The sequence below is a fragment of the Pholis gunnellus genome (assembly GCF_910591455.1).
Source record: "Pholis gunnellus genome assembly, chromosome: 19".
NCBI classification, from domain to species: domain Eukaryota; kingdom Metazoa; phylum Chordata; class Actinopteri; order Perciformes; family Pholidae; genus Pholis; species Pholis gunnellus.
Window position 1 is genome coordinate 8,283,680 of NC_136546.1, and position 26,444 is coordinate 8,310,123.

At 41.5% G+C, this 26,444-nt stretch overlaps 1 protein-coding gene across 1 annotated transcript in view; it reads right to left on the bottom strand.

Moving 5' to 3' along the window:
- Nucleotides 1–16,631: 16,631 nt before the first annotated feature.
- Nucleotides 16,632–26,444, bottom strand: part of jag2b (jagged canonical Notch ligand 2b) — a 41,553-nt gene continuing 31,740 nt past the window's right edge. The window contains exons 12-25 of the mRNA XM_079180620.1: nt 23,695–23,857; nt 23,431–23,592; nt 22,722–22,835; nt 22,440–22,553; nt 22,135–22,248; nt 21,812–21,928; nt 21,118–21,145; nt 20,415–20,500; nt 19,157–19,270; nt 18,930–19,045; nt 18,480–18,737; nt 18,235–18,366; nt 17,726–17,876; nt 16,632–17,587 (exon numbers count right to left, since the gene is read on the bottom strand). Of these exons, the coding sequence (XP_079036746.1) occupies nt 17,061–17,587; nt 17,726–17,876; nt 18,235–18,366; nt 18,480–18,737; nt 18,930–19,045; nt 19,157–19,270; nt 20,415–20,500; nt 21,118–21,145; nt 21,812–21,928; nt 22,135–22,248; nt 22,440–22,553; nt 22,722–22,835; nt 23,431–23,592; nt 23,695–23,857 (2,196 nt within the window). The 3' untranslated portion in view covers nt 16,632–17,060. The remainder of the gene's footprint in view (nt 17,588–17,725; nt 17,877–18,234; nt 18,367–18,479; nt 18,738–18,929; nt 19,046–19,156; nt 19,271–20,414; nt 20,501–21,117; nt 21,146–21,811; nt 21,929–22,134; nt 22,249–22,439; nt 22,554–22,721; nt 22,836–23,430; nt 23,593–23,694; nt 23,858–26,444) is intronic.

The window sequence follows — 26,444 nt, forward strand, 5'->3', positions numbered from 1 at the left end:
AATGTGGAGACAGCCCTCTAGGATCAAACTTCAGTGACGGTAAAAGCAACAACAGGTCATTTTAGAGTGTGTGGGATGCCTTTTTTAAATTTTTAGTTATAGCAGCTCTAATGTTTAAAAGGTAACAAGTCTGGTAGCTTCGCAACTAATATAGGATATAAAACATGAATGAAACACAGCTGAACCGTGCTACTTCCACTTCCACTATAAGAACATTTGCACCTGCTTTATTCAAACAATTTGCTCACTACACCTTCATCAGGTCCTTCCCATCCCTTTATTATCATCTAGTCTTCTCTGTTAACTGTATAGTGTGCTGGTTTTGTGTCACGGACCATTGTATTTTCTGGTGATGGATGGGGTACTTAAATGGGCTGAGGTGCCTCAGGCCATGTTAAAGATTACTTCTTCTCTTCTTCTAGTTTACATGGTTGTTTCCTTCGAATACCAGCAGCTACATCCATTGTGGATGAACAAATGTACCACCTGCACTAGAGAATCCTATAGCCGGGATGCCTCTTTAATTGAAAGGAGACATAGCAAAGCAACCATAGATTACAGCACATACAAGTCTTTACATATCAAATCATAGATATTATCATATTTTAAAATGTTATCCCAGGCCACGGTTTAAAAATAAACCAGCTCCCCGTGAGAGAGAAACCTTCCTTCTTGCCTCCTCTTCTCTTTATTTTCTCCTCTGTGTGTGTGTGTGTAGTAGAAATCCTTCCCTCCCTCCTCTGGCTGTAAACTTCCTGACCCTCTTTGCTGCAGCAGTAGTGCTCATCTCTGCATTGACTCCTTCTGTGGAGAAAATCAATAAGCAAGGGTCAAGACAGCCACTGAAGGAAGGAGTATTGGTAACACTATAAAACCATCAGCACAAGATGTATTGAGGATGCAACCCTGGTCTCAGCACAAAGGCTTGGTGTGTCTTTACTTACACCTATGTTTAAGTGCAGACTTTAGTATGCCTTATTTTCAAGTACGTTTATTAGCATCCAAATGGTAATGATGATCCCTATTTCAAACGTTAAAAAAATGAGCAAAACGCAGAGAAAGAAGGCTCAAGAAAGACTTGGACGACAGTCGACTTGCATTTTGTATAAAGGGAATTTGAACACACACTCAAAAGATGCTTGACACACACAGGAACAATCTGATTGGCCTAATGTGAAGACATCAGCCTTTCCCCTTTCCACACATGCCTCTCACCTCTCAGCACTCTCAGCGCTCATCGTGAATGTGCCGCCGACCGAGTATCTTTGGCTTCATGCCTGCTGGTGTTCTTGCGTTCAAGCTCCTTATCAGGTGTCAGATGTGGGTTTGGTGTCGCTGAAGTCCAGTCCACTTCCCTTCACACACACACCCTGCTTTTTGAGTTTTAGTCCAGAGTAAGTGCAAACTATGTTAAATCAGGTTTTATTTATCGGTTGCTTAAATTGGTTTCTTGACCTCCTTTCCTTTTATGCAATTGTTAATATGTGCAAATAAAGATAAAAAAAAGTGTTTTCTCTTAGAAACTCATACCTTCATCTCTACTTCATAATCTATAATCCATCACAGCGACCAAATATCATGTCAGTCAATAGTTGTTGGTCTGAGGTTTAGTGGCAGATGTGACGTATCTGCTTTATGTTTGAGGCTAGGTTCACACTAATATGGAGTCTTTATAAGTTTTAGATACTCTGAAATGTCAAAACGATAAAACATATTAAACTGTATTCGATGGCACAATATAGTTGCTTTCAGTGACGCATCTTTGTGTCGTCAGATGAGTGTAAGAGTAAACTGTAAAACATGAATTTGACCTTATAATCACAACTAATTGTACATTTATGGCTTATTCGTGGAGACCTGTGAGTAGAAAGTTGCTTTAAAACTCCTGGAGTCATCTGACAGGAAAACAACAAATGCCACTCACAACACCTGCATAATGAGCCATAACAAATACATTGAAACACACAAAGTTGGCGTCACTGAACAAAAAAAAAAGAAATGTTATGATTCCGTGTGAGACCAATGCTAGTGTAGCTCAGCCGAAACTGCCCTGAGCTGTCTGCAGAGTTTTGGAAAGTCCCGAAGCCAACCGTGGGAACACGGGACATGAAAGCTTGTGTCTCAGCATCGGGGTAAGTGAATGAACAGTTCAGATCAAACTTTGTCTCCTCAGCATTACTGGCAATTAGCTGCTGATAAGTGGGCAGGAAAGGCAGCAGACAGTGTGTGAATGTCTCCAGAAAGCTTGGAAACAACATAGCGGTCCCAACAGAATGAGGATGAAGAGCCAATGCTGCCGCACGCTAACACCAGCAAGCCCACGAGGCAGTGGAAATGCAGGTTGTTAGAGGGGTTTTTGATACATTTTTCTTGTTTTATTTGTTGTTTGTTTGACAAAAAAACATAGGAAGGTTTGCAGTTTGTCTGCTCGTGGTCATTTTCCAGTTGTGAAATAAACAGAGCTACAAACCTTTTTTACGAGTTACAAGACCCCAAACTTAATCCACAAACAATCCAAGGAAGAAGACGCCACAAAGATGATGTTCAGTATATTTTCAGTCTGTCAGAAATCCCTGATTACACTCCACTAGTCAGTCACAGGCTTGTTGTCCTTCCGTGTGCACGTCCTGTCATCTGCTCTCCGTCAGTCATCGATGTTTGATCTCATTGGATTAGAAATCCAATAATGGTAAAGTCTGTGTTTCAGCCGGCCACACTCATTGACTTATCTAGTAATCTCTGTATAGTGTAATGCCAAAAAAACACATCAGCGATTGCTTAGAACCACCTCACACTTGAAACATGTGGCCGCCTATAGAGCAGCATCTCTTTAAAGCAGCTCAAAGGGCCTATCGAATATCAGCATCGTCTTCTTCACTGGGTGCATTTTGACACATACAACTGAAGGCAGCACACACAAAAGATTACAGCCTGAGATAAGCAGTAACCAACTGATTCTTGACACGGATTACATTCTTCGAATTTGATTGCTACCACTAGCTTAGACACAGACAGAAGATATATATGATTGATGCAGCTCAAATGCATTAAACGTATCTGCAGACATGTATGGGTTTATAGAATGACCCGGACATGGTCACAAATGTCACCGTCAATCAGCCCAGCTGGAAATATCATCTGACAGACAAACACAGTTAGGAGAGACCAAATGTAAAACATGTGAACTACGCGGAAGGCTTCCTGTGTAGGGCAACAAAACAAACATGGCCCTCACGATTAAACCAGCATTGTATGGAAGTATTCAGGACGCAATATGATTATTGTTAAGAATGTATTGGTCTCTCATCGGGAGATTTAGACTTACAGCTGAATACATGACTTCTGATGGGGACGGACAAATGGATACGTGAAAAACCATCGACTCACTTCCTCTGAAGATTTGTCAAGGAATTTCAACACAACGCCAACGTGGATGACAGGGTAAGAGGTCGCATTGTCCAGGAGCTGTTTTTATGTGGTGATAATCAGACACACGTCATTCAGGCTGAGAATATCGTGATCATCGGGTGGAATTTTCTCCCTTTGATGTTTCTCCAGGGGTGACTATTTATACAGCCACCACTTGTTTTCTGGAAAGTGCAAGCCTGCGCTGCTCCGCCGATCCCCCACTCTACAGTACACAAGCATACAAACACTCAAAAACGCTGCCCTCCTTATCGACAGGAACCCAAAGTTCCTCCAGTGGAAATGTCTTTGTTCCCCGCGGGCTGCCACACAATGAGCGCGACTCTCTGGAGTCTGCTGAAGGCCCCGCAAGCGAAGGCCTTCTCTCATTCCACACATAGCACAGCGAAGGCGCTGACCTTGGCGAGAGGCTATTAAAATTGTTCTCCACCAAACACACATGTGTACAGTTACCTTGACACATAAATAAACATGTCTTAGTAACTTAAAAACAAAGGGCGGCAGGTAAAAAGACACAAATTACTGCACTGAAGACCAGAGGTACATGTTCTACTCATCATCTATGTGTCTATCTAAAGTATCCTTCTATCGACCATATTGTATCACATCCATGTATATATTCTTGATCTACAGGACCATATCATACTGTATCTAGGGCTGTAACTTACGTTTGTTTTGTCATTCAAAATGTTAACCAAGATTCATACTGAGTGAAACATGTTACAGTTGAAAACGTATCAGTGCTCTCCGGTGAACGAACAATGTAATGGAGAGACAATGTTTCTGTATGACGTCAAACCAAGTTTATATTTCCTGTGTTGCAAGTTCTGATTCCAACATTAGCTCTGCAATAAACTAATAATGGCTGATCTATCGGTCTACCTCTAAGAAGGACATTAACAATCTATCTGTCATATTGTATCCCTCAGCCATACCGTGTCTTTTGAATCCATCTATTGATTATATTGTATCTCTCCATTCCACTGTATCTTACCAACTGGTATTGCATCTATTAACCACATTGTATCAAATCTATATGGATTGTCTTCTATCCATCTAGCCTCTCTTTTAAGCTATGGTTGAAAATAGCAAGACTACGCTGGATTTATTCCAATATCCAATCGAAGAACTCAGCCCAGTGTTTCCAATTATATTCCAATGAAAGCAGCTAGCCGCACTAGCTGTAAAAGTTGCAAAATCTAGCGAGAAAGTCACCAAGTCCGCAGCACTGACAGCCCGTCCCTTCAGGCCTCCCTCCAAAGCCACCCCCACAAAATCCACAGATATTTTTTCTTATTTCTTTAGAAGCGTTTTTAGTCATTGATTGCAGGATGTAACAACAATTTCAAGATTACCAACCCTAGCTTGAAGGCACTGCTCCTTCAGTTCCTCTGAAGTATGACTAAACATTTGTTCTGACACATATGACACTCTGCCAGGTACAAGGCGGTTTTACTGCATGACAGACTCACCAACTCACGCTCTGGAGAATGCATAACCTCCTACATAGTATAGTCAGCACAGAGGCAGACAAACACACACACTCACACACTCATGGGTTGTTCCCTAATGACTCGCCTCACGACAGCAGTCAGTCGGAGCTCTACAGAGGATGAAATCCTGTTACAGCTGGCTTTTCATGATACCTTTAACCGCATTACGCTCCTCTCTCAAGTCCAGATCCGATTTCCCTATCAAACAAGGCAGCGAGCACACAAGCCACGCTGTGACAAGGCTGCCTGCCTTTAATGTCGTAAAAAAACACAAAGTATGCGTTTCTTCTCTCAGTACCTCTAGTGGCTGGGCTCTCTGGGTAGATGGGAACAGGAACTCAGTCAGACAGACGGGGGGGGGGGGGGTGGAAGCGGGGAGCAGTGGGTAAGTGGATAACTCACTTGACTGGGGTGGATGTTTGTGTGCGTGCAGTCCTAATAAATATTAGAAAGATGCGGAAAATACTCCTTAGTTATTTTGTCAGTCCTCACCTATTCAATTAGCTTGTCTAGGAGTAGGACTCGAGTTATGGGTTATAATGAGGATGTGAATCAGAAATAAATTAGGTTAAGGGTGAGGGTTAGGCCTGCAATGAAGGGGTCAAAGGAGACTTTAAAACACTTTAAAACCTTTAACTTGCTTTGGGCAAAACTTGCCAAATTGCTTTCATTGGCTTAACAAGGGCAGCATCCATACATCCACACACTCCTACAGTAGGGAGCGGTATGCGCCGTTAAAGCTTTAAAAAAAATAAAGGTTTTGCGTAAGTAATAAAGTGGACAACAGAAAGCTTGAATTCGCGAAATTAGAAGGTTAATTGGGTGGGTGTTAATTCCACTACTTTCCCGAGCACAATATTTATCATGTTGGCTTAAACTGACGTAAATAAATGATAGAAATCGGCTTTAATGATCTTTAGGGAAGGTGGGTTGCACAGCAGGTCACATTTCCCCTCCCCCCCATCGGCCTGGAAACATGCTCGTCTGCCGGATAAAAGGCCTTCCTTATGAAGTCAGCTGTCACATCAGGCACCATGCCAAGCGACACGTCCATCCACTCGCTATCACCAGCTGTGCTCTTATCGCTCAATGCCAACGCCGAATCCAAGCACGACCTCACACAACCTCGATGAAGATTAAGATTTGCTTGAGTGTCCTGCAACTTGGTGACGTTTTGGAGAAAATACAAGTTATGTAATAGCCAATGTTTAATTGTGAACATTATATGAGTTGTCAATTATAGTCCTTAGACAGAAGGAAAATCGTAATCTGCAGTGGAATCGAACAAGAAAATTGCAATCGGTGCGTCTCTAATCTGGAACGATACCTTTAAAGGAAACGTTTTGTTATTAAGCTTCCATACTTCTCTGGTGGGCGACAATTGTTGCAACCAAATGTGATTTGGATCCATAATCCCACAGAGTTTTGAAGGCTGAAAGGGATTAAAAGCCTTCAATCAATTATCTTTAGGTGGGATTCGCCCTGTAACTTCCAATTATCCTTTTATTCAGGCTTTGTAATGGAATTGATTGAGTACAGATGGAGTTGACCTCTGATCAGATATCTAAGGTTGCGTCCGTCAAGTGTCAAGTGAAAGAATTGATTTAAGTATTGAATGGGTTTCTGATGAATTGATTTTTCTTTTTTTCTGGAGAGTGTCACTTTCACCACAATCCATCAACACAAAGAGGAGAAACAATTAGCTACTTTTTAACCATTAGACCTCAGTTGGTAAATGCAATGTTTTTTAAGATCAAAACAGTTTCCAAGAAAGTCTTCTTTGATTATGTATTTAAACTATTAACTAAGAGTATTGTCAGTATATTTCATACTTACTGTGCATTCTATCCTGTAACATAAAGTTCATTTCAACAGCTGTGACTGATATTAAACAATATTCAATGCATTTATTATTTCATTTAGAGCTGAACTGATCTAATCTATGAATTGGCTAGTTGACTGACAGATAATCTTAACTATTTTGATAATTGATTAATTGTTAAAATCTAGATTGTTCTTGTGATGCCTTGTTTTGTCCAACCTACAGTCCAAAACCCAAATAAATCAATCAGATAATCGAGCAAACAGAACGTAATAAAAAAAGTTATAATAATAATAATACAAAATAATCGTTAGTTTCTACTTTCACTCATGATCCTGCCTGTACTGGCTAAGTGAACATTAAAAGAGTTCACTGTGAGGTGTGTAAAAGGAATGCAGTAAGTTCAAGAAATGCCTCACCCAATACAATACCCTTTAGAAAGACATCAAGCCCCAACATGCTGCAGCTGATCTAATAAAATAAGAATTCTGAACTCACATAAACTATTTAAATGTGAAGAAAAGGGACAAAACATCCCCCCTTACTTTTTGTTGAACAAAAGCACATTAAATGTAAAAAGTTGGTAAATTGGTTTAGAGCTACAGTCGAGATTTTTAATACGTTTAATCAATCATTTTCTCTCCAGCTTTATTGTTCAAACACATCGACTCACCTGTACTTGACATGGCTCGAGGCAACATATTCCTGTGACATGCCCAAACTAACCAAGGAATGAGTGATATTACATTTATTATTTCTTTACTCATTGTGGACCAAGTGAGTCACACAGGAGTGGTGCCAATATGGAAACACTAGCTAAAAGGCTTAAATGTAGAGTAGACAGTTCTCCACTTTATAGAATATTTGTGCTTTTCCATTACCAAAACCCAACGCACTCTAGCATTCACACTATCATCTCCACTCAAAGTCCACTTACTCGCTTGGTCTTCATCAGCAGAGGCAGTCTGCTAAATTGTGATTGGAATTGTAGATTTCGAAAAAAGAAAAAATCTTTCAGAGCAATTCAAGGAAAATGAATGGAAATGTGAAGCTCTACGGTGACAGGACAGGTGGGCAAATTCCATCTGCTGATGAAGATCATGGCAGATGATCGAGAGCTCCAGAACAGCTTCTAAATTAGGTGTTGACCTGTTTTTCAGAACCAAAAGAGAAATATAAAAACAGTCAACTTGGGGTTTTGGGGGAATAGTGATTGGCTTTTTTCTACATTCCTGACATGTTTTAGAAGAAACCATTTTAGATTAATTGAGAAAATAATTGCCAGATTAATCATTAATGAAAAAAGTCATTAGGGGCAATACATTTCTGTGTCATAATAATCGGGAGCAGCGAATATCATCAACCATCTGGCTATGTCGGCCCGTCTTCAAATTGCAACTATTCATGCTCTCAGTGCTGCTGTTTCCAACTGTCCACCTACAAACGTTACATGGAAAACGAGATGCAACAAGTTCCCAACACCCTAAACTCAATGTCAGAGAAGTTCAGTGTTGCTGTCTGTGGGAGGTTTTTTTCATGGTAATAACTTGTGTTTCTTACACAACACGCAGTCATGTTTCTGAATGGAATGTGAGTATATGAAGATTTAAAGATACACACCAAATTATCCAATAAATAATTCTACTGTTTTCAAGGATATGAGTGTACATCTATACTTTGTGGACGTAATAAAACATGTGGCATGTGATAAATAGGTAAATGATTATGTGAGTTTTAGGTTGGCACTCAGCCTTTTAGATGCAATTCAATAATTAGCTGAATATGATATTTCTGGTGAAAATGTGACTACATATCCAACTGTATGTGTGACTAAGGTCATGTTGTAGCTTGCTTAAAGCCACTCTGATGAGGGCCAGTGAAAATGTGTGGTGAATAAAACGCAGTAGTGGGCAATACTGGAGAAGATGCACTTATAAGACCAAAAGCCAACATTCAGTATTAGAAACCTGGCTTACAGTGTGCCAATAGTAACCAACCAACCAGTAACCCAAAACAGACAGCAACAACCAAGGGAAAAAAGTACTTTCCTCAAGTACTCTATGTACAATTTTAAGGTATGCATTCTTTACTACATGAGTAATTCCATTTTATACCATACATTTACATTTTTGAGGCAAATACCATACTTAACTTTTCACTCCATTTATCACACAGCCTTATTTACTCGTTAGATTCAAATTATGATTACAAACTATAACAATGTAATGCACATATCATGATGTAATATTAGATCAAGCTACCAAGTCGTATAGTGCCAACATTGCACATGAATGCATCCATAGTCATATTCCAATAACGTTTCTACAAATGAGTACTTTTACTTTTGCTACTTTGAGTATATTTAGATGCTTTGAATGCAGGACCTGCAAGAGTATTTCTACACTGTGGTATTGCTGTTTTCACTTAGGAAAAGGAGTAATTCTCCCGCCACTTTGCACTGCAAATATAACACTTGCTACTCAGTAATCAGATCCTACAACACTCCGTAAATCAGCAACATGAAAGCATCATAATGTAGCTGCCAAAACACAACCAAAGGAGAGATGAGCTCAGTTGCTACAAGAGATTATTTCACAACAAATGCACACTTACTGCCCACAAGCAAAAGTGCAGCCAGGAGACGATAAGACATGAGCAGAACTACCAGAGAACCAACAGTCAGATAATACCGAGCCCATCACCACGACTGAAGGGAGCCAGAACATTAACGTACAATATAAATGTCAGCACCTGCAGCACGTACTTACAGATAGTGGTCAACAAGGGTGCGTTCGATATATATCGCATGTCACAGCCAGTTCGTCACATTACAAGAAAAAACATAAACATAAAATAAACATAATGTACCAAAAGTAAAAGTAACGCTACTTCTTATGAATAATGTACAGTTTCAGAATAATAACTTATCACTGGATTGTAATTATTGATGCAGTCATGTATAAATCACTTTACATGTTGCAGCTGGTAAATGCAGGGCTAATTTCACTTTATATTCTACCTGGTATCTTAATTTATAATATTGCATCATAATTTATTGGATGATTAATGTTTTTTAATTAATAATCTGAATCTGGATAGTAACAAGAATCTAATGTTGTCAAATAAATGTAGTGCAGAAGTATATATATCAGCAAAAATGTACTTAAAAAGTAGAAATATGGTTCTGCAGAATAATATGTCTCCTGTGACTGATATGTCAAGATATTTTTAATCTCAGTAAGCCCTTTTCCTGGTTGAATAAAGTTATAGTTATATATGGACAATCTACTCTCTCATGGACACCACTGTTGGTGCCAGCACTGTCCTCAGATGTTGGGTTAACAATTGTCTGAAAACATAGATAATGTCAGTGTAGCTTTCTAATTGTAGCTTGCTTCAGAGTAGCTCCTGGGGGCGTTTTACCCTCCCTGATGTCAGTCATGCTGAGAGAGGTGCAAATTGACCTTGCATATCACTGTACATGGTGTTGGGTTGCACTGCACACTGTCACTTGAGCGTGTACAAACAGACATGCATGGCATATGTAGAGGGAAACATAGGAAAGAAAACTACATGATGAGATCTCAAAAAAGCACAGTGCCAAGCGCACCATCTTTCCATCTGCCTGTTCATGTAAACATGGGCTATATGTGTGACTATTAAAAATACATGAGCTCTGTTTTTCCCCACCAGCTGCTAAAGGCCAGATTCTCACCAGAGGTATCCAAACGACCAATAAGTGCACATGCATAGCATCATGCCACTGTGGCTGAGGTGGGAGAGTAGATGCAAATTCACAGTTTGTTTACCCTCCCCTGACCTTTGACTTTTCCTTCTGCCCTTCAAAATCCAACATGCGGGTTTTAAATGACTTCCATGGCTGTGATCTGCCTACAGCAGGGAGACCCAAAGAACGGACAGTCGATTAAGGATGTCACTGTCAGATTAATTGGGATTCTTCGGTATAATTACTCTAAAACCATGGTTGAAAATATTTGTCTCTGCTAAACGCCAGAGGTATTTTTAGTGCTTATGGTAAAACTTTAGATTTAGCTACATTCATGAAATATGTAGTTTGAAGGTTCACATCGTTGGGGAACCCAAAGCCACAAAAGATAATACTAAGAAAATAAAGTAAGTATTGTTTTCATACCTAGATATTAACCAGCCCTTTGCACTGGCAGCCTTTTGCACATTATCACCAAAAAATAATCAGAAACCATTTTGATAATCAATTAGTCATTTACATTCATTTTAAAACAAAAAGATTTACTGGCTTCTTATATGTAAATAGTTTCTTTTTGTTTTCTATGATACTGGATTGAATATATCTGAGGTTTGAACTGTTGGTTGAACAAAACAAGATATTTAAAGACTCCACAATGAGTTCTGGGGAATTGGGATTTTTTTCTAACCCTCTGCTGACATTCTATACATCAAATTATAAATTGGTTAATTGAGGAATTAAATGATGAATCAATAATAGGAATCATTAGCTGCAGCCCTACTTTTTTTTATTTCTTAAAATGTTTCTATAAATGAGATACATAAATCTCTTGTTCAAATGTTTGATTATCATACATACTCATCATAAGGGGCTTCCTTCCCTAACCCCTTTATTTCAATTCATATTTAAGTGTACTTGTCTGTGTCCTGTTACTTCTCCCAGTGTAATTGCTAAGTTTACCTGCACAAATCATTGAAATTTCCTCCCAAGACAATTGTTCATTTATACACATCCACGCACTGAACAGGTGGCCCAGAAAAGTTGCTATGGCACAGTAGACTCCCAGTCACCCCCCCCCCCCCCCCCCCCCCCCCCCTCTGCCAAATGTGGTGCCCCCCCCCCCCCCCCCCTCCCGGTGCAGAGGGTACATGTGAGAGTTACTGCAGCGGCAAGGCAGACCTGCAGTGCCAGCCAACTAATACACACAGATACAGTCAGTACATTGTGACTTGTTTTCCCGCCTCAGTGCCAGCTGCAGCCCGCTGCCCACCAGCCCGTGCCAGCTTGATGTCTCATCGGGGCCATGTTTGGTTTACGACTGCGTATGTGTGTGTGTGTGTGTGTGTGTGTGTTTAAAGGGACGGAGGGCTTAGCCTAAAATCCTGCCACCCAGCTGCTTCCACTGTCAGATGTTCCCAAAGACCCACATCAACAGATGTACAGAGCAGCGACATGGAGCAGGAGCGCACACAAAACACCATCTCACAGTCAGTCAGTGTACCGCAGTCTGCAGTGTGTGCAGAAGGTGCATGTGTGTGTGTGTAAAAGAAGACTCGGCAAAGCTTCTCTGCCTTAATGCAGCAACGATAAATGAAGCAGCCATGTCCTCTACCTTGAGGCGCTTTCCTCTGCTTGTTAATGCTTTCACCATTTTGAGTGGTGTAGTGCGACGTGTTTACAAATGCAGCGTACTGAGATGTCCTTGACTGTTGTAAGGAGCCACTTTTGGAAGCTGGTGTCAGTTTACTGATGCAGTCTGCAGTCTGGGATCAGTGTGGTGGTGGTGGTGGCGGCGGTGTGGTGGCGGGGGGGGGGGTTGATCTCACAGGCAACTTGGCATCACACATGTACTTTGTATCAAGCTATGGCAATAAATGAAGTGTTTTATGCTAAATGGTTTGACGTAAAGGAGGAATTAAAACAAACACGTTTGGATACACAAGAAGTTAATGTCCCTTTATAGTATCGAATAATGCTTGGAGAACAGGACCAAACTCGTCTGAAAGTGAATTTACAGTCATACGTTTATTAATATATGTTGTAAGCTGCATCATCTCCCTTCCTCTCCCTCCACCACTTCCACAAAGCTGTGTAAGTCGATCCGGCCTTTCCGTCAAGGGAAGGTCCTATTAGCGCCAGCCAGGGGCACCCACGGGAGCCGGGAGGAAAAGTGTCCCACCCCACCACCACTCGGTTCAGCATCATAACATTACTCATGAAACATTCACATCTCTCTGTGGCCAGGATGATCACGCCAGCCTCCAATTGGCGGAGACCAGATCGGCCCAGAACAGGAGATGAGGTCCTATTGGTGTGGTGGGAGAGAGACTGGAGAGTGATGGCAGGATGGCGGGGAGGCCGGTGAGGTTATTGGATCGATCGATTCCAGGCTGTCCTCAGCCCACACAGACGAGGGCAAGGGCAAGGACGGCAGGGTTTCAAGAGTTTGTTATTCTTTGTTTTGATGTATTAATACATGTAACTGAGGTATTAAGCTGAGCAGAGCTTTTGTGCAGGTTTAAAATATCCGTTTCTAATCTTTCTGCCTTCACACCAGTACTATGGAGGTGAATGCAGTTTTACTTTTGGGGTTTAAAACATTAAAACATTTCATTTGAAAAGCTCGATGCTAGCGTCACATTTGGTCTGAATGATCTGGAACCGCTTCCTTTGAACAAATAGTCCTCTGAAGTGGGAACATGTGCTTATTTTTTCATTGGGTCAGGTGACCCTTTAAAGCACTGGAGAAGGCTTCGTTTACAACGTTCTCAAAATGGGGTCCGGGGCAAGTCGCCGGGGGGGTGGTCTGTGATAAATATACTAAAGGCTTCATGGTTTAATGAATATTTCAATTTGTAATAGTTCATAAATGAATAACTCTTAGAATCTGCAAATATGTTAAAACTATATTTGTGTTCTTTTACATAAAGACTATAAAAGTGTATCTTGGAAGTGGTGATTGGCTCAAATAAGATCGAGAACCCCTCTGTTTCACACTAAACTAAGGCATAGGTCAAATATAAAAGTGAGATTTACCTTTTTTTAATAGTTGTTAATAAATAAGAGCAGTTTCCTACATACACATCCAGCAGTCAGAGCTATATTAGCATTCATTTGTAGGTGTATTTCTGGCCCCCTACCCAATACGGCTAATATTTAGTTTTCTCTTAGCTCCGTTTTTGGTCTCCCCCGACTCCTGGGGGAAATGTATAGCTTCTTAGCTTGCTAAATGATTGCCGCTATTTTAGTTTACATCAAAGCTGACCGACTGCCTGCGCTTTTGTGTTGGACGGGTAGTGAACGGTAGGTTTATCTGAGCCTTTACTGTGGAAAAGTCAACCTGGTGCTGCTGGAAAAGGGATTCGAGAGAGTGAATCAAACCAGTAGAGCTGTTGACCATAAAACCAAAACAAAGAACTGAAAGACACTAAAAAACATCTTTTAGAGCTGCAGTCAGGTAATAATTCTCTGTGGCTTCTTCATTAAGGAGCAACCTCTTATATTACAAAGTAATTTGATCAATTGTTGTATACAAACATCGATTACTGCAGCTTTAAGGCATGACGACATGTTTAACTCTACTTGTTATCGGATGATAGAATATTTTCAATGTGTCATGATACACAATTTTGTTGTGTAAATAAATATTACAAAGATTTATCTAGTAAGCTTCACTAAAATGTGATTTGTCTACTTCTAAAAGACCCTAAGCAGACTTTAGGCAAATTTAGTTTTGTCAACCGCTGTTTCCAAAGCCAAGAATAAATTGTAAAGCACGAGTTTCAAACACAAATGAAAGTTTCTAAATAGTTTGAACATCTAACTGTACCATGACGAAAGTTGCAGCACAAGTGAGTGGACCTTTAGTTTTTTTTTCCATTCCCAATGTTGTGTACTGCAAACCAAATATTACAAGCGTGATCAAGATGTGTCAAAACTGCTTTAATAAATAACTGGGATGATTATTTCGAACAATGAAACATCCACTAAAATAATGGAAACCGTTGTATAAAATTAACTTATGTCCCTTAAAGAATAAAATGTATACAATATGCATATTCAGCTTTTAACACCAGCAGTGATGCATCTTTAATTCTTTATTTTGCTGTGTCCCATTTACAGAAAATACGATGCCGGTTTGAGACAATGACATATGAAAAAGTCGGTCATTTTGAACTGAGTTGGTATCTTAAAAAAAGAAAAGAAAAAGAAATAAACACCTGCATGGTAGCAAAGACATCTGCAAATATTGTTCCCTTCATTAAAGCCTTTAAACCAAACATGAAGCTAATGAATGACGTCAACATTTGACCCACTGACATCCACATTCATGACACTTAAAAGAGTCATGGTGGACTGATTTGTTTTTTTAATCCTCCATAAAGTGTATTCCAGCAATCTCCGTGACAGCAAAGCGAGACAAGGAGAGCACTTTACTCAGGCGAATAAAACACGCCACTATACACCACACAATGTTTTAAAGAGTTACTTTCCTTAGTAGTGAAAACAAACCAACAACATAAAAAGATGACCATTGATACACAAGTAATGCATTACTTATTACATTAAGGCACCTGAAACAAAAAGGATTTGTGACGGGTTTAGAAATGGCTTGAGAACTTTTTAAGGCTAGAATGTTGGTAGCTTTGCAACACTGTCTGCCAAAAGCTACTACTGAATTTAGTTTTTAACCAAATCCTGATTAAACAACCAAAATCAGTGACGAGTTATTTAAAAATGACTAGTGAGAAAGACTGGATCACATAATGTAGAAGTAGACGGCTGCTCGGCTTCCAACTGGCAGAAAACCAGGAGCAAGTTGCATTTCTGGGCACGCCCCCTTCTGCGTCGTCACAACGGGTGTTTCACCAGCCCTACTGTGACATCACTGATTGAGGAGCGGCCATAACGGCGACTTGCTTCGAAGTTTCCGTCGCTCAGCCGTTTATCTGCACTATTTGATACATTTTTTGACTTACCCTTTCAATATGACCATGTTAAAAATCTGTTTTGCAATGGAACTGTGAAATTCTAAGAACACAGATGATACATTAATACATCTTTCCTAATATTAATACAGGTTTGCTTCAATAGAGAAAATTACGTGCAAAAAGAATTGGGATTTTTTTTTTTGTATCCAAAAAACTATCAGAGCCATCGTTTTTTTGCTGTCAATCTACTGTTGACTAAGATCAATAGGTTCATTTTGCCAGGCTGATAGAAGACTGAGACCAGATCTAATTATGTTGGACCATATATAGCCTGGAAACAGTTCTTTATCATTAAAATTGTTAATGGTAGTGGTAATCCTTTGGCCAGGTATTTCATGGTAAGGGTACTAGGCTTCACTGATTTGCCCTAACTAAAAAGCACTAAAGACATAGCCACAACTCTCCATGTGACAGCTAGTCACAAAAAAAAGAAACGTGTCCTCATGACTAACCATTTATAAACCCTTCAGAAACTCCTTCACAGGTGGTACCTCATTGTAAAAGGTTCTTAACTGTGGGACTCTGGATATGAAGTGTTATAAAACGTGCCCATTTCAACTGGCATAAATAAAAGGAATGGCGTTGTAAAAAAAAAATAAAAAATAATATTATTCATAATAATAACAATAATAATAATAATAAAAATGTGTGACTTGTCTTTAAGTTACTTATTTCAAATATACACAGCGACTCCTTTAGTATTTACACATATGTACAGAGTATTCATTTCTGTTTTGATCAAATACCTTGAATGGCGTTGCTGTGAAATTGAACTCTCTAGATGTACACTTCCCTTTGAGATTTGAGAACAAGGAGGTCAAACTGGGCAGCGCGACTCGGAGCCTCGACACGGCCCATAGAAAGGCACTTGCTACCAACTCAAATACTGCAAAAAATCCTCAAACAAAGCTTTCAGCCAAGACAACTGAGAGACAGGTGAAGAAAATGGAAGGCCACATAGTAGGCACTGGGGTTTCTGTCCCCTTCTCCCCCTCCAGGCCAAGTGTTTTGGTAAGGCTGGCGCATGACGGCCACAGGTGGATTGGTGGGCAAAGCTGGAACGAGACAGAGCAAAGGGAGGTCTTCCTCTGTTGCTGTAACAGCAGTCCATGTCCCTCAAAACCCTTCCTCCCCCCCTCCCCCTCCCCCCCACACATTGAACAGGAGCCCGCTGACAATTTAACAAAAATCATAAACATCTGTAAACAAACAAACAAAAATCTTTATACAGGTTGGTTTTTTTTTTCCTCCTCCTTTTCGATGATTCATCGTTTCAAAAAAAAATGGTACAATTCCATAAACAAAAATTGCAGAGAGCTTCTTTAGCCTCTTGAACAACTGTTACATTTCAGCCCCTTCTGTACACAACTAAAGAAAAATAAGTAAACACAGAAGCAAAAAAAAGGATGTTCACTGTGCTCTAGCCTCCTGAATCAAAAAAGTACTTCAGGGGACAGTGACAAAAACATGAAAACAAAGCAAAGAACGGCTTATTAAAACACAAAGCCTTTTTTTCTTCCCAAAAGTAATCCAAAAAGAAGAATAGCTGCTGCCTTGCAGCTTCTCTCGCTTCCACATTGCGAGTCCTTTGTTTAAATGTCTTATACACAATGGTCTTTGAGGTCTTTCTGACCGGTCAAGACGGCACTGACATTTTTCCAGCGGTTGTCTTTGGGGCTGTAGCCTGGGGTCCGGTGGGGTGCTTTGAGGGGTGAACTGGAACTGTGCATGGTACAGATCACTTCCCCACTGGACTGCACTGCAGTCTTGGAGTACTTATAAACTGGCTGCTTTCCCGCCTCTGCTCCACCACACTCCTCCTCGAGCTCAAGCTCGCCTTCCGTCTCCTCCTCCTCCCCCTCATCACACGTCCGATAGGGGCCCATGAGCTTTTTGCGCTCCTGCTCGGCGTCCCTGTTGCTTTCTTTCAGCTGCTGCTGCTGCTGCTGCTGCTGCCGTCCCACGACGAGCCTAAGTGGCTGCCACTGGTTGTTCACGTTGTCGTCGGCAGCTGGTCGCGAGTTCCTCTCGCGCTCTTTTCTCCGTTTGCGCGTCCACCAAACACATACGATAATGCAGAACAGGCAGAGCAAGCAGAACACCACACAAAGTAGAGGCACCTGGTAATCTGCCGACATCAAGATGTTCAAGGGAGGAAAGGAGGAAAAAGGAGTAGAAATCAGTAGAAGTAGTGAGGATACTACTGAGGAACTGAACGAGGACCACAACAAACCCTTGTGGGACACCCTTGTTAATTATTACTCACCTACTGAGGGGGGCATGACCTGTGTTTCCACTTTGACCTCAATAACTGCCAGCATCACGGTACTGTTGTGCCGCTTGGACAAGGTGCCAACTATAGCGCTGGCTGCCTCCTGGATCAGACTGTGGTCTGGTAGATCCTCCGGCTGGAAAGACTGAGAACCAGAACAGAGAAAATGAGACATAACAGCTGGGAACAAGCATCAAGTTGTTTCACAACATCTGGAATATTTACAATATATAGTTAAACATACACAATATAAATTTCTTTGGGGAAAAAATATAAAAAAAATATTGAATGCAAAACGTTGTGCGAGTAATTTTAGGGTTAACTGTTTTGTACAAATAGCCAAAGAGTAGAACTAGTTGTTTGGGTATTTGGGTCCCAACCAACTCAAACTGTGCAACACTGTGCTTCTCAGCCTAAATAGGGGTTTAACACTGTAGAACGTAAGAATATAGTGTGTGTGCTAAGCTAAGCCAAGAACAAGACAACGCAGATCATTCACTTACTATAGCCACTTCTACAGCATCCTGGTTGGAATGAGAGAGGTCACACAAAAGCAGTAGGGCGTGGTCTTTTGCCAAGCTTCGGGTGTCAGGAAGATACCTCAGCTCATAGCAGATGTTGTCCACTGTTGTTCCCTGAACAGGCGCGCACACACACACATACTGATCAGGAACAATACCAAGAAAACACAGCCTGAAAATGTGTTCACGACTTCAACAGCAAAGATTTATATGAAGAGATGACTCACTGGTGGTACTTTGTCTCGGTTGAAGACAAGTGTCACGCGGCCACAGCTGTTGTCCAAATGTCCGGTGTTTGGCTGGCACTTGGTGGTTGCTTGTGGAGGTGAGGGTCCAGCCATGGAACAAACCCCCCACTGTTGGCAAGGGGGGGAGAAGCACGTCAGGTAGCTGTGCTCCAGACACTCTCGTCCAGCTGGGCAGGACTGCTGTTTCTGGTCCTGGTCTGGAGACTGGAGCAGACAGGGGCGGCGACCACACAGCACCTGGTGTTACAAAGTCAAAAAAAAAGAAAAATCACCAACATGTAAACCCACAAAAACATTTATAATGGTGTACCAACAACTAAGAAACCTGTCAGTTTGTGCATTGGTTCAAACTCTTTCTCCTTGCTGTTGTTTGAGTTTGTTTGTAAGTGAGGACTGTTTTTTTTTTTTTTTAAAGAAGGGCCATGTTACCTTTGTACAGTCCACTTTGCCATTGATGCAATGGCAGCTGTTGCACTCTTCCTCCCAGCGGCTGCCATGGGGAAACTGCAGCCCAGCATAGTGGCAAGTCCTCCCAACACCTATAACTACATACAGAGAGAGAGACATGTTGTACTTCTCTAGCAAGACGGCTGCAGTCATGAGCGAACTAAATCAATGGATGAATCAAAGTTGTCAAAATTCTATTCTGTACTTACATTCTTGGCATCGGGCTCCTGTTCTACCAAGCGGACAGATGCAGCGGAAACCGTTGATCTCGTCCACACAGGTGGCACCGTAGGCACAAGGTGAAGACTGGCACTCGTTTATGTCTGTAAAAGGTAAGAGATGCATCAAATTTAAGTTGGATGTAGGCCCTGGATCCCAACATGTTTAGCTACTGACCCTTTATAGTAAAGGCCCGGTCACAACACAGCTACAGTTGTACTATGTCTTTTGCGAAATATAAGTTTGGTGACATAAGAACTGCTTGTAGGGCTTGTTTTCTGTACTGAGCTATTTACTTCTAGTAGCTTGCTAACTTACAGTTAGCTCATTAGCTTGGACACTAACAGGATAATGAACTACAAAAATGATCAACCTTAGCCTCAGAAATGTCTGCAAACCTTTCCTCTTTTGTGGAGCAGTATATTATATTATATATTCAGACAGAGACGTTTAAAAGTGACTCTCAAACTTGGCTAAAGGTCAACACTGTCAAGACAGCTTGGTATTGGTAAACTGTGCTAATGTCCCGTAAGTTGAACTCGAGATGAAATATGTGCTTCACCCCTGCCAGTGAGTCCACTAATCACAGCAATGTCAATGGAATTAACTGATTATTGGATAAAATCTAGCATTGTACGTTTTCAAAGACCACATTTATCCTCATAAATGAGAAAATTGTGCACAGGTTTGACCACCGACCCATCTCTAATTTGAGCAGTTCTTTGGACGACACATATCAATTGGTCCTTCCCACCAATATCCCCGAGAGCCCGAGCCATTGTCATCCAGATTCCACATGAACACAGTCTGGATGAGAATTCTCAAATTCAAGCCTGACAGAAAAGGTGAACGCTATCCGGCCGAAACAAAAGCGCAGAGAAGAAGAATTTCAGGGTCACCGAGTAATTTGTCTTCCGTGTGTGTTTGTGTGACTGTGTGAGTATGGAGGAGGGACGACCTCTGACCTCTGAGGCGTTAGAGGACCAAGAAAAAGGGAGAGGGCGGCGTACCGGTCTTACATTTAGGTGTCAATGTGTCCATCACCTCCTTGTCACCCCCTTTTCCTTTCGGTCTCTCCTTGCTCCACCTATCCATCCTCTTAATCATACCACGTTGCCATGGCTATGTTCGGGTCTTATGAATGATGAATGAGGTTCAGGATTTTGATTTTAAATGTTTTGGTTGGGGGTGTTGCATATTTGCTCTGCATCTAAAAAGCAGGTAAAGTAACCTCATATCATTACTCACTGATTCGGCAGTCTGGTCCGGCGAATCCGGGAGCGCACTCGCACCGAAACCAGTTGACTCCATCCACACAGATGCCGCCATTGTAACTGAGAGAGGAAAGAAATAAAACTATTAGATGAGGCAGTATAGGAGCCACATCCTTTCCAGCTGCAACAAAGCAGATCGTTTTTGTGTGTGGGTGTGTGTATATGTGGTGGTGGAGAGAGAGAGGGGAGGGGGGGGGGGGGGGGGGTCACAAGGCTCAATTCAACTCATCAATACAAGCCTCCACCTTTCAGATGCTAATTGGCGTGTCCAGTCCCTCCCCTCCCCTCCTCTCCTCTCATCATGCCAGCTCCTTCCATTCCTCCTCAAAGCCCGTCTCCCCCCCCAGGTCGCATGAGAAGAATGGACACGAACGCCCTCCCCCCCCGCCACTCAACCCCCCACCTGCATTCACCATGGGCTAGGTGGGACTCTTGCCCCCCCCGCTTCAGAAAACCTCTCTCCCTGTCCTATTCAATATCCAAACCCCCCTCCTCTGAGAGATGCTCCTTTGAGGCTTGATTTAAGGACAACTTCCACTGCTTTTAGCGGCCCTTCACCCCTCCAGCCTGCAAGGTCTGTGTGAAGTGTGGAGATGGGGGAGACGGGGAATAAAACGGGAGGGGGGGGAAAGTTTGGCTACGCCACAGGAGTGAGTGAGGCAGGAAACTGTACATACCATGGATGAGGGTTGCAGTCGTTTATATCTGTAGAAAAGAATGACAAAAAGGAGACGTTTAGCTTTAAGTTGTTCGAGGGCCATGTGGGTGTAAATTGCCATCGCATTAATAAAATATACTGATTTTATTGAAGATACAAATATTGAATATTTAGCTACAAGTTCTACTTGTAGCTTAATGTTAGCTGCCTACATTTTTTGTTAAACACCTAGGACATGTTAATATATCTACGTTATCTTGCGATAGCACACATTCCTCTTGTATCACCAGCTCAGAAACCATTAAGTTAATGTAAATATCACATCCCATGTGAGCTGGTTTATAACTTATATACTCATTGTTGCATTACAGAGAAGCCCTCCCCCATCAGTGGTCCATTAAATACCACTGTCACAATGTGCAGTCTTGAATAAATCACACATTTGCTTATTTTACTTGAGTTATTGTGACATTTAAAGCTCTTAAATATTGCAGGTGTTGGTGCTTGGCTACACTCGCAGAAAGAGACTTTGAAACATCACTTCATAAAATATAGTAAACCAAGATATTAACATCCTAAGAAACAAAGAAATGTTCCATCACATCACAAATACTGGGCACGTGGGCCTTAAAAGGAATAATAAGTACATGATAGCTAAGAGCAGGGTGACCTTTATGCCAGTTATATGCAAAGCTTCATAGAGAGAGACTAACTTTGGCCACAGGTGGGGCCTTCCCAGCCCTCTTTGCAGATGCAGGTGAAGGTGTCTCCTCCTCCCACACAGGTTCCACCGTTGGAACAAGGACTGGAGGCACAAGTGCTGTTCCTGGCTGTGGGAAGAGAGAAAGCATTAGTCAGAGACCACAGATCCTACGAACAGAAAAATGGTATGAACAGCATACTTGGACAATAAATCACATATTACAGTGTTTTGGCAATGACCCTTATGGATTGTTTGAAATTAGTCTGGTTCCAGACATCTGAAACACAGCCGATTCAAATATGTTCAGGGACAGACGCCATCCCGAGGACTCACCTGTGTTGCAGGTGTTTCCTCCCCAACCAGGTGGGCAGGCACAGCGGAAGGCATCCCCGTGGTCGTAGCAGGTGCCTCCGTTACTGCAGGTGGTTGCGTCACACTGACTCTCGCCTGACCAGGATTACAGAGAAACACTGAGGTCACACACGCACACGATCTTCGTAGGACTATTCATAGAATCAGTGAGAAAGGATCATTCTTATGCTCCCAACACACTCAGACGTGTCCGCCATGTTGGAGTCGGGGTCGCAGCAAGCTATGAACATAAACACACACATTAACAGAGAGTCGACATAACTCACGGGAATGGCAGGTCTTGCCCTTCCAGTTGTCGGCACACTCGCAGTAGAAGTCGTTCACCAGGTCGACGCAGCGGCCGCCGTTCTTACACGGGTTGTGTCTGCACTCATTGACATCTGGAGGAAGGAGGAAGACTTGCCTGGTTAGAGCTTTGCCCAAACTGTCTTGTTATTTAGTGCAAATAAATATGAAACGGAGTAGGCTGAAGCTCTACCACAGGCAGGCATGTTCTTTTTTAAATCTAAATTCGGCATAAACAGAATTATGTTGCAGAGGGGACTCACTGAGGTCGCACAGTCGCCCCTCCCAGCCATCAGGACAGAAGCACTGAAAGGAGTTCACTCCATCAATGCAGGTCCCTCCGTTTCCACAGAGGTTGTTGATGCAGTCGTTAATATCTGAAAAGGTGAGGGGGGGGGGGGGGTTAACATTTTCAGCAGGACTCTCAGAAGATCTATGATTTTTAGTAACACTGTGTAAACCCTCCCTATTTAGCATTTAGAAGTAGTTCACTTCAGAAATGTTTCTAAAAGCCTAGAACACACTATTATGCATTTGTGAACAAAAATAAGAAAATGTTAGGTGTTTATTAAGGGATAACAATCACCGTTTATTTTTTCACTTATCATTAAATATGACAAAAACTATGTTAGACTGTGTATATGTAAAATGTTACAGACATTAATAGAACTTTATATCTTACAATAACATCAAAATGTGTTATAAACCATCTATAATCAAACGCTAAATAGGGGAGGGGAATACAAAAAATGAAAAAGTAATAGACTGGTATAAGTGTTTTGAGGAAATTACAGGATATTCGTGTTTTGTGGAATAAAATATTAATGATAGAAATGTGTGCAGTATTTTTAAATTAATTTAAAAAAGCATTTTGAAGGCAAATGACGAACCTTTTTCCACTTTTAAAATTTCAGTTGTCTGTATGATCTTTAACAAATAGGTCAAAATCTCAAAGCAAGAGTCTCTACGTACTTTCGTGACAGTAGATGCCACTGAAACCCGGATCACACATGCAGGTGAAGTTGCCCGCTGGCTGGCTGATGCAGCGTCCTCGTGGACCACAAACGTTGGACGAGATGTGCCGCACTCCAGCGGAGTCGTTGGTTGCTACGGCAATAGTGCAGCTGTCAATCACTGCAAGATAAAGAATAAAAAAAAAAAAACTGTTCAAATTCATTACTTGTCTTTCACATAGTAGTTGAATAGCGTTTCATCATTGCAGACGACTTCAGTCACCTTGACACGGAGCGGTTTGGCAGTCCTCCTTGAGCCGTCCACACGTCTTCCCCTCGAAGCCTTCGGGACATGCGCAGTAGAAGTCCTGGTCCATGCTGTGGCACTTGGCCTCATTCTCACAAGGGTTTGGATCACAAGCGTCTGAGGGGGACCAGCCGTAGATCTGAGGAAACATTAAGGAGACAAAGATATGCATTTACAATACAGTCAGTATATAAGTCAGTGAAATTGAAGAAATTAAATTTCTAAAATCACACTAAAAGCGGTTTAAATTAAGATTTTTATGTTGATGAAGGATTAACTCTGTTTCTTTATCATTCGGAATGACGGTGGTTATTTTGGTTTTCTGGACCTCAACTTTATTGTTCTGATCAGTCTCACCGCTCGGAGCATCAGCTCTGAAAACCGACTGTACACTTCCTGCCCAGCACCAAACGGCACACAGACAAAGTTAGCAACTAACTGGTGAACGTAGTGGAGTATTTCTAAACGCTAAAGAGACAGATATTTCCTTCAGGAGTTGGTAGAGACCAAAATAGAGCTGAAACGAGAGTAAATAGTTGAGGTTTTTTTTTTTTGCCAACATTTTTCACCACAGCAAGTTCATGAGGTGATAACATGTCAATGTTGTGTTAAAAAGCAGGGCTGGCCGATATTTCAGTACGATAATTTATCGTCTTTTATTTAAATCGTATCACGCTTAAATCATACACTGAGATATCATGATACACTTACTAACTCAGCTTTCTCAGAAAATCTGATAAAAGTCAATTAAATCAAAACTATTTAATCCGATTACTCTGTATTTGTGTGTTTACATGTAAACAAATATCTTTTTCTTTATATCTTCCCTATAATTTCACTTTAAACTGTTAACTTTTCACTGAAGTTCTTAATTAAATGAGAAAATACTCATTACTTTTCATTTGTCAAGTATTTGATTCACACAGGAGTATAGAAAAAGAAGCATCACGTGGTTATTTCATATACCAACAGCCATAATAACTCAATTTACCAAACACCATCAATCACCTCACAAAGATGGTTTTCTGAAGATTATGAAAAACAAGTGAATGAGCGACAGAGAAGGCTGATCTTAAGTCTGTGCAGGTGAGCGGCTTAGCTTGGCTCAAGCCACCGCTGCCGTTCAGAACAAATCGAAGGTAAGCGGACGAGCAAAGTAAGCCTCAGAAGGTTTCCCTAAGCTCATCAAGGGAATCCAATGCTTTTGGTTTTACATCTGTGCCGCGCTTAACCTTTGCGAGATTATCCTGAGACGTGAGCCTGGCAGAAGAGAAAGACAGAGCGAGACACTGAGCAGGCACGAGAAAGATAGCCCATTATGAGGGCAAATATTGACACTGGTCCAACATCCTGCAGAGCCACAGTGAATATAATAAAGATAAATCACCTGTCATACCACCGTGACACAGGCCACGGTGACTTCTTTTTGCCATTTCTACATGCAGCAATACGAAGGTTGGAGTGAAAATCACCCAGTTTCTGTAAACAGAAGTCTACGGTGCATACACTTTGGGTTGAACCCTTTTGCCATTTAAGGTGCTGAACTAGGGAGTTGGAGGAGGGCAACAGGGTGGGTGAAGTCTGCGGTCACACACAGTTTATTTTACTCTTCAGTGTCAGGGCCAGATACATTTTTTTCTTCACTTTGCATGCGTGTGGTCAGGGGAGCGTGGTCTGAGGGCAAGAGCGTCAATAAATCTTCAGCACATTAAGTCAACTGTTTGGACTGTTTCAATGCAGCAGACAGGTTGGAAAGTAATGGTCGCCAGCGTGCGATTGAAAACCAGTTTGAGAAATTGGCAACTCTGGTTGCCATCAGTGGAAACCACTTTTCAACATGTAAAAAAAAAAAATAGGTAAAGCAAACAGCTTAATATGCACCTCAGTTTACTTAGTCTGTATGCGAGAGGGGAGTCAGCTGTCTAAGCAGAATCAAGACAGATTGGAGGTCAACTCTTAAGAGTAGAGATGACGGACATGATGATGTTGGTGTCACTTAAGGGACTAACAATCCAAGACTTCAATGCTGAAGTGGGCCAATGGATCTGTCAGCACAAAAGGCCCAGAAAGCCAGAATTTGAAAGGGAGAGAACAGATGAACAAGCAACCAGCAGCTTGCTGGATTCATTTTTGAGAGATCTGTGAAGAACATAACAGCTGCACTACTGCTATTTTGCATACTAGGAATAGAGGAAGGGGGGGGGATGTTAACCATGGGCGAAGGAAGTCGGGGGCCACTTTACAGCCCTGTCCTACTTTGTTTTTGAGTTATTTTAAGCCGTCTGTATCCCTGCAAATGCACCTATATTCCAACGCTGTGTGTCAAGACCAGACGACGTCGGAACAGTTTTTTTTCCTCAAATGTCTACAGATACGCCTATTTCAATATGTGCAGGCAGCTGTCTGTCAGACATAAATTGACATTTTTGTGCTGGTTTATAGATTTAATTATTGGTGAGCGGGTTGTTACATTTCTTGACACAAGCTGCAATTAGGCCCCTCCACTTCCCAAGTGAATCCGGCGCCCTTAACTGATTCAAATTCTGTAAAGTATCAGTTCAAACAAAAAAGTCAGTTTTCAGATTGAATCTATAAACAGGGATGTCACCTATAAGAGAGTAGATGTGCATTTCCAGTTGTCCTTATTCCTTCTGAAGACATCATTCAGATCAGAAATGGGAAAAAAACTAAAAACACCTTTTCACAATCAAACTTCTGTGGACTTG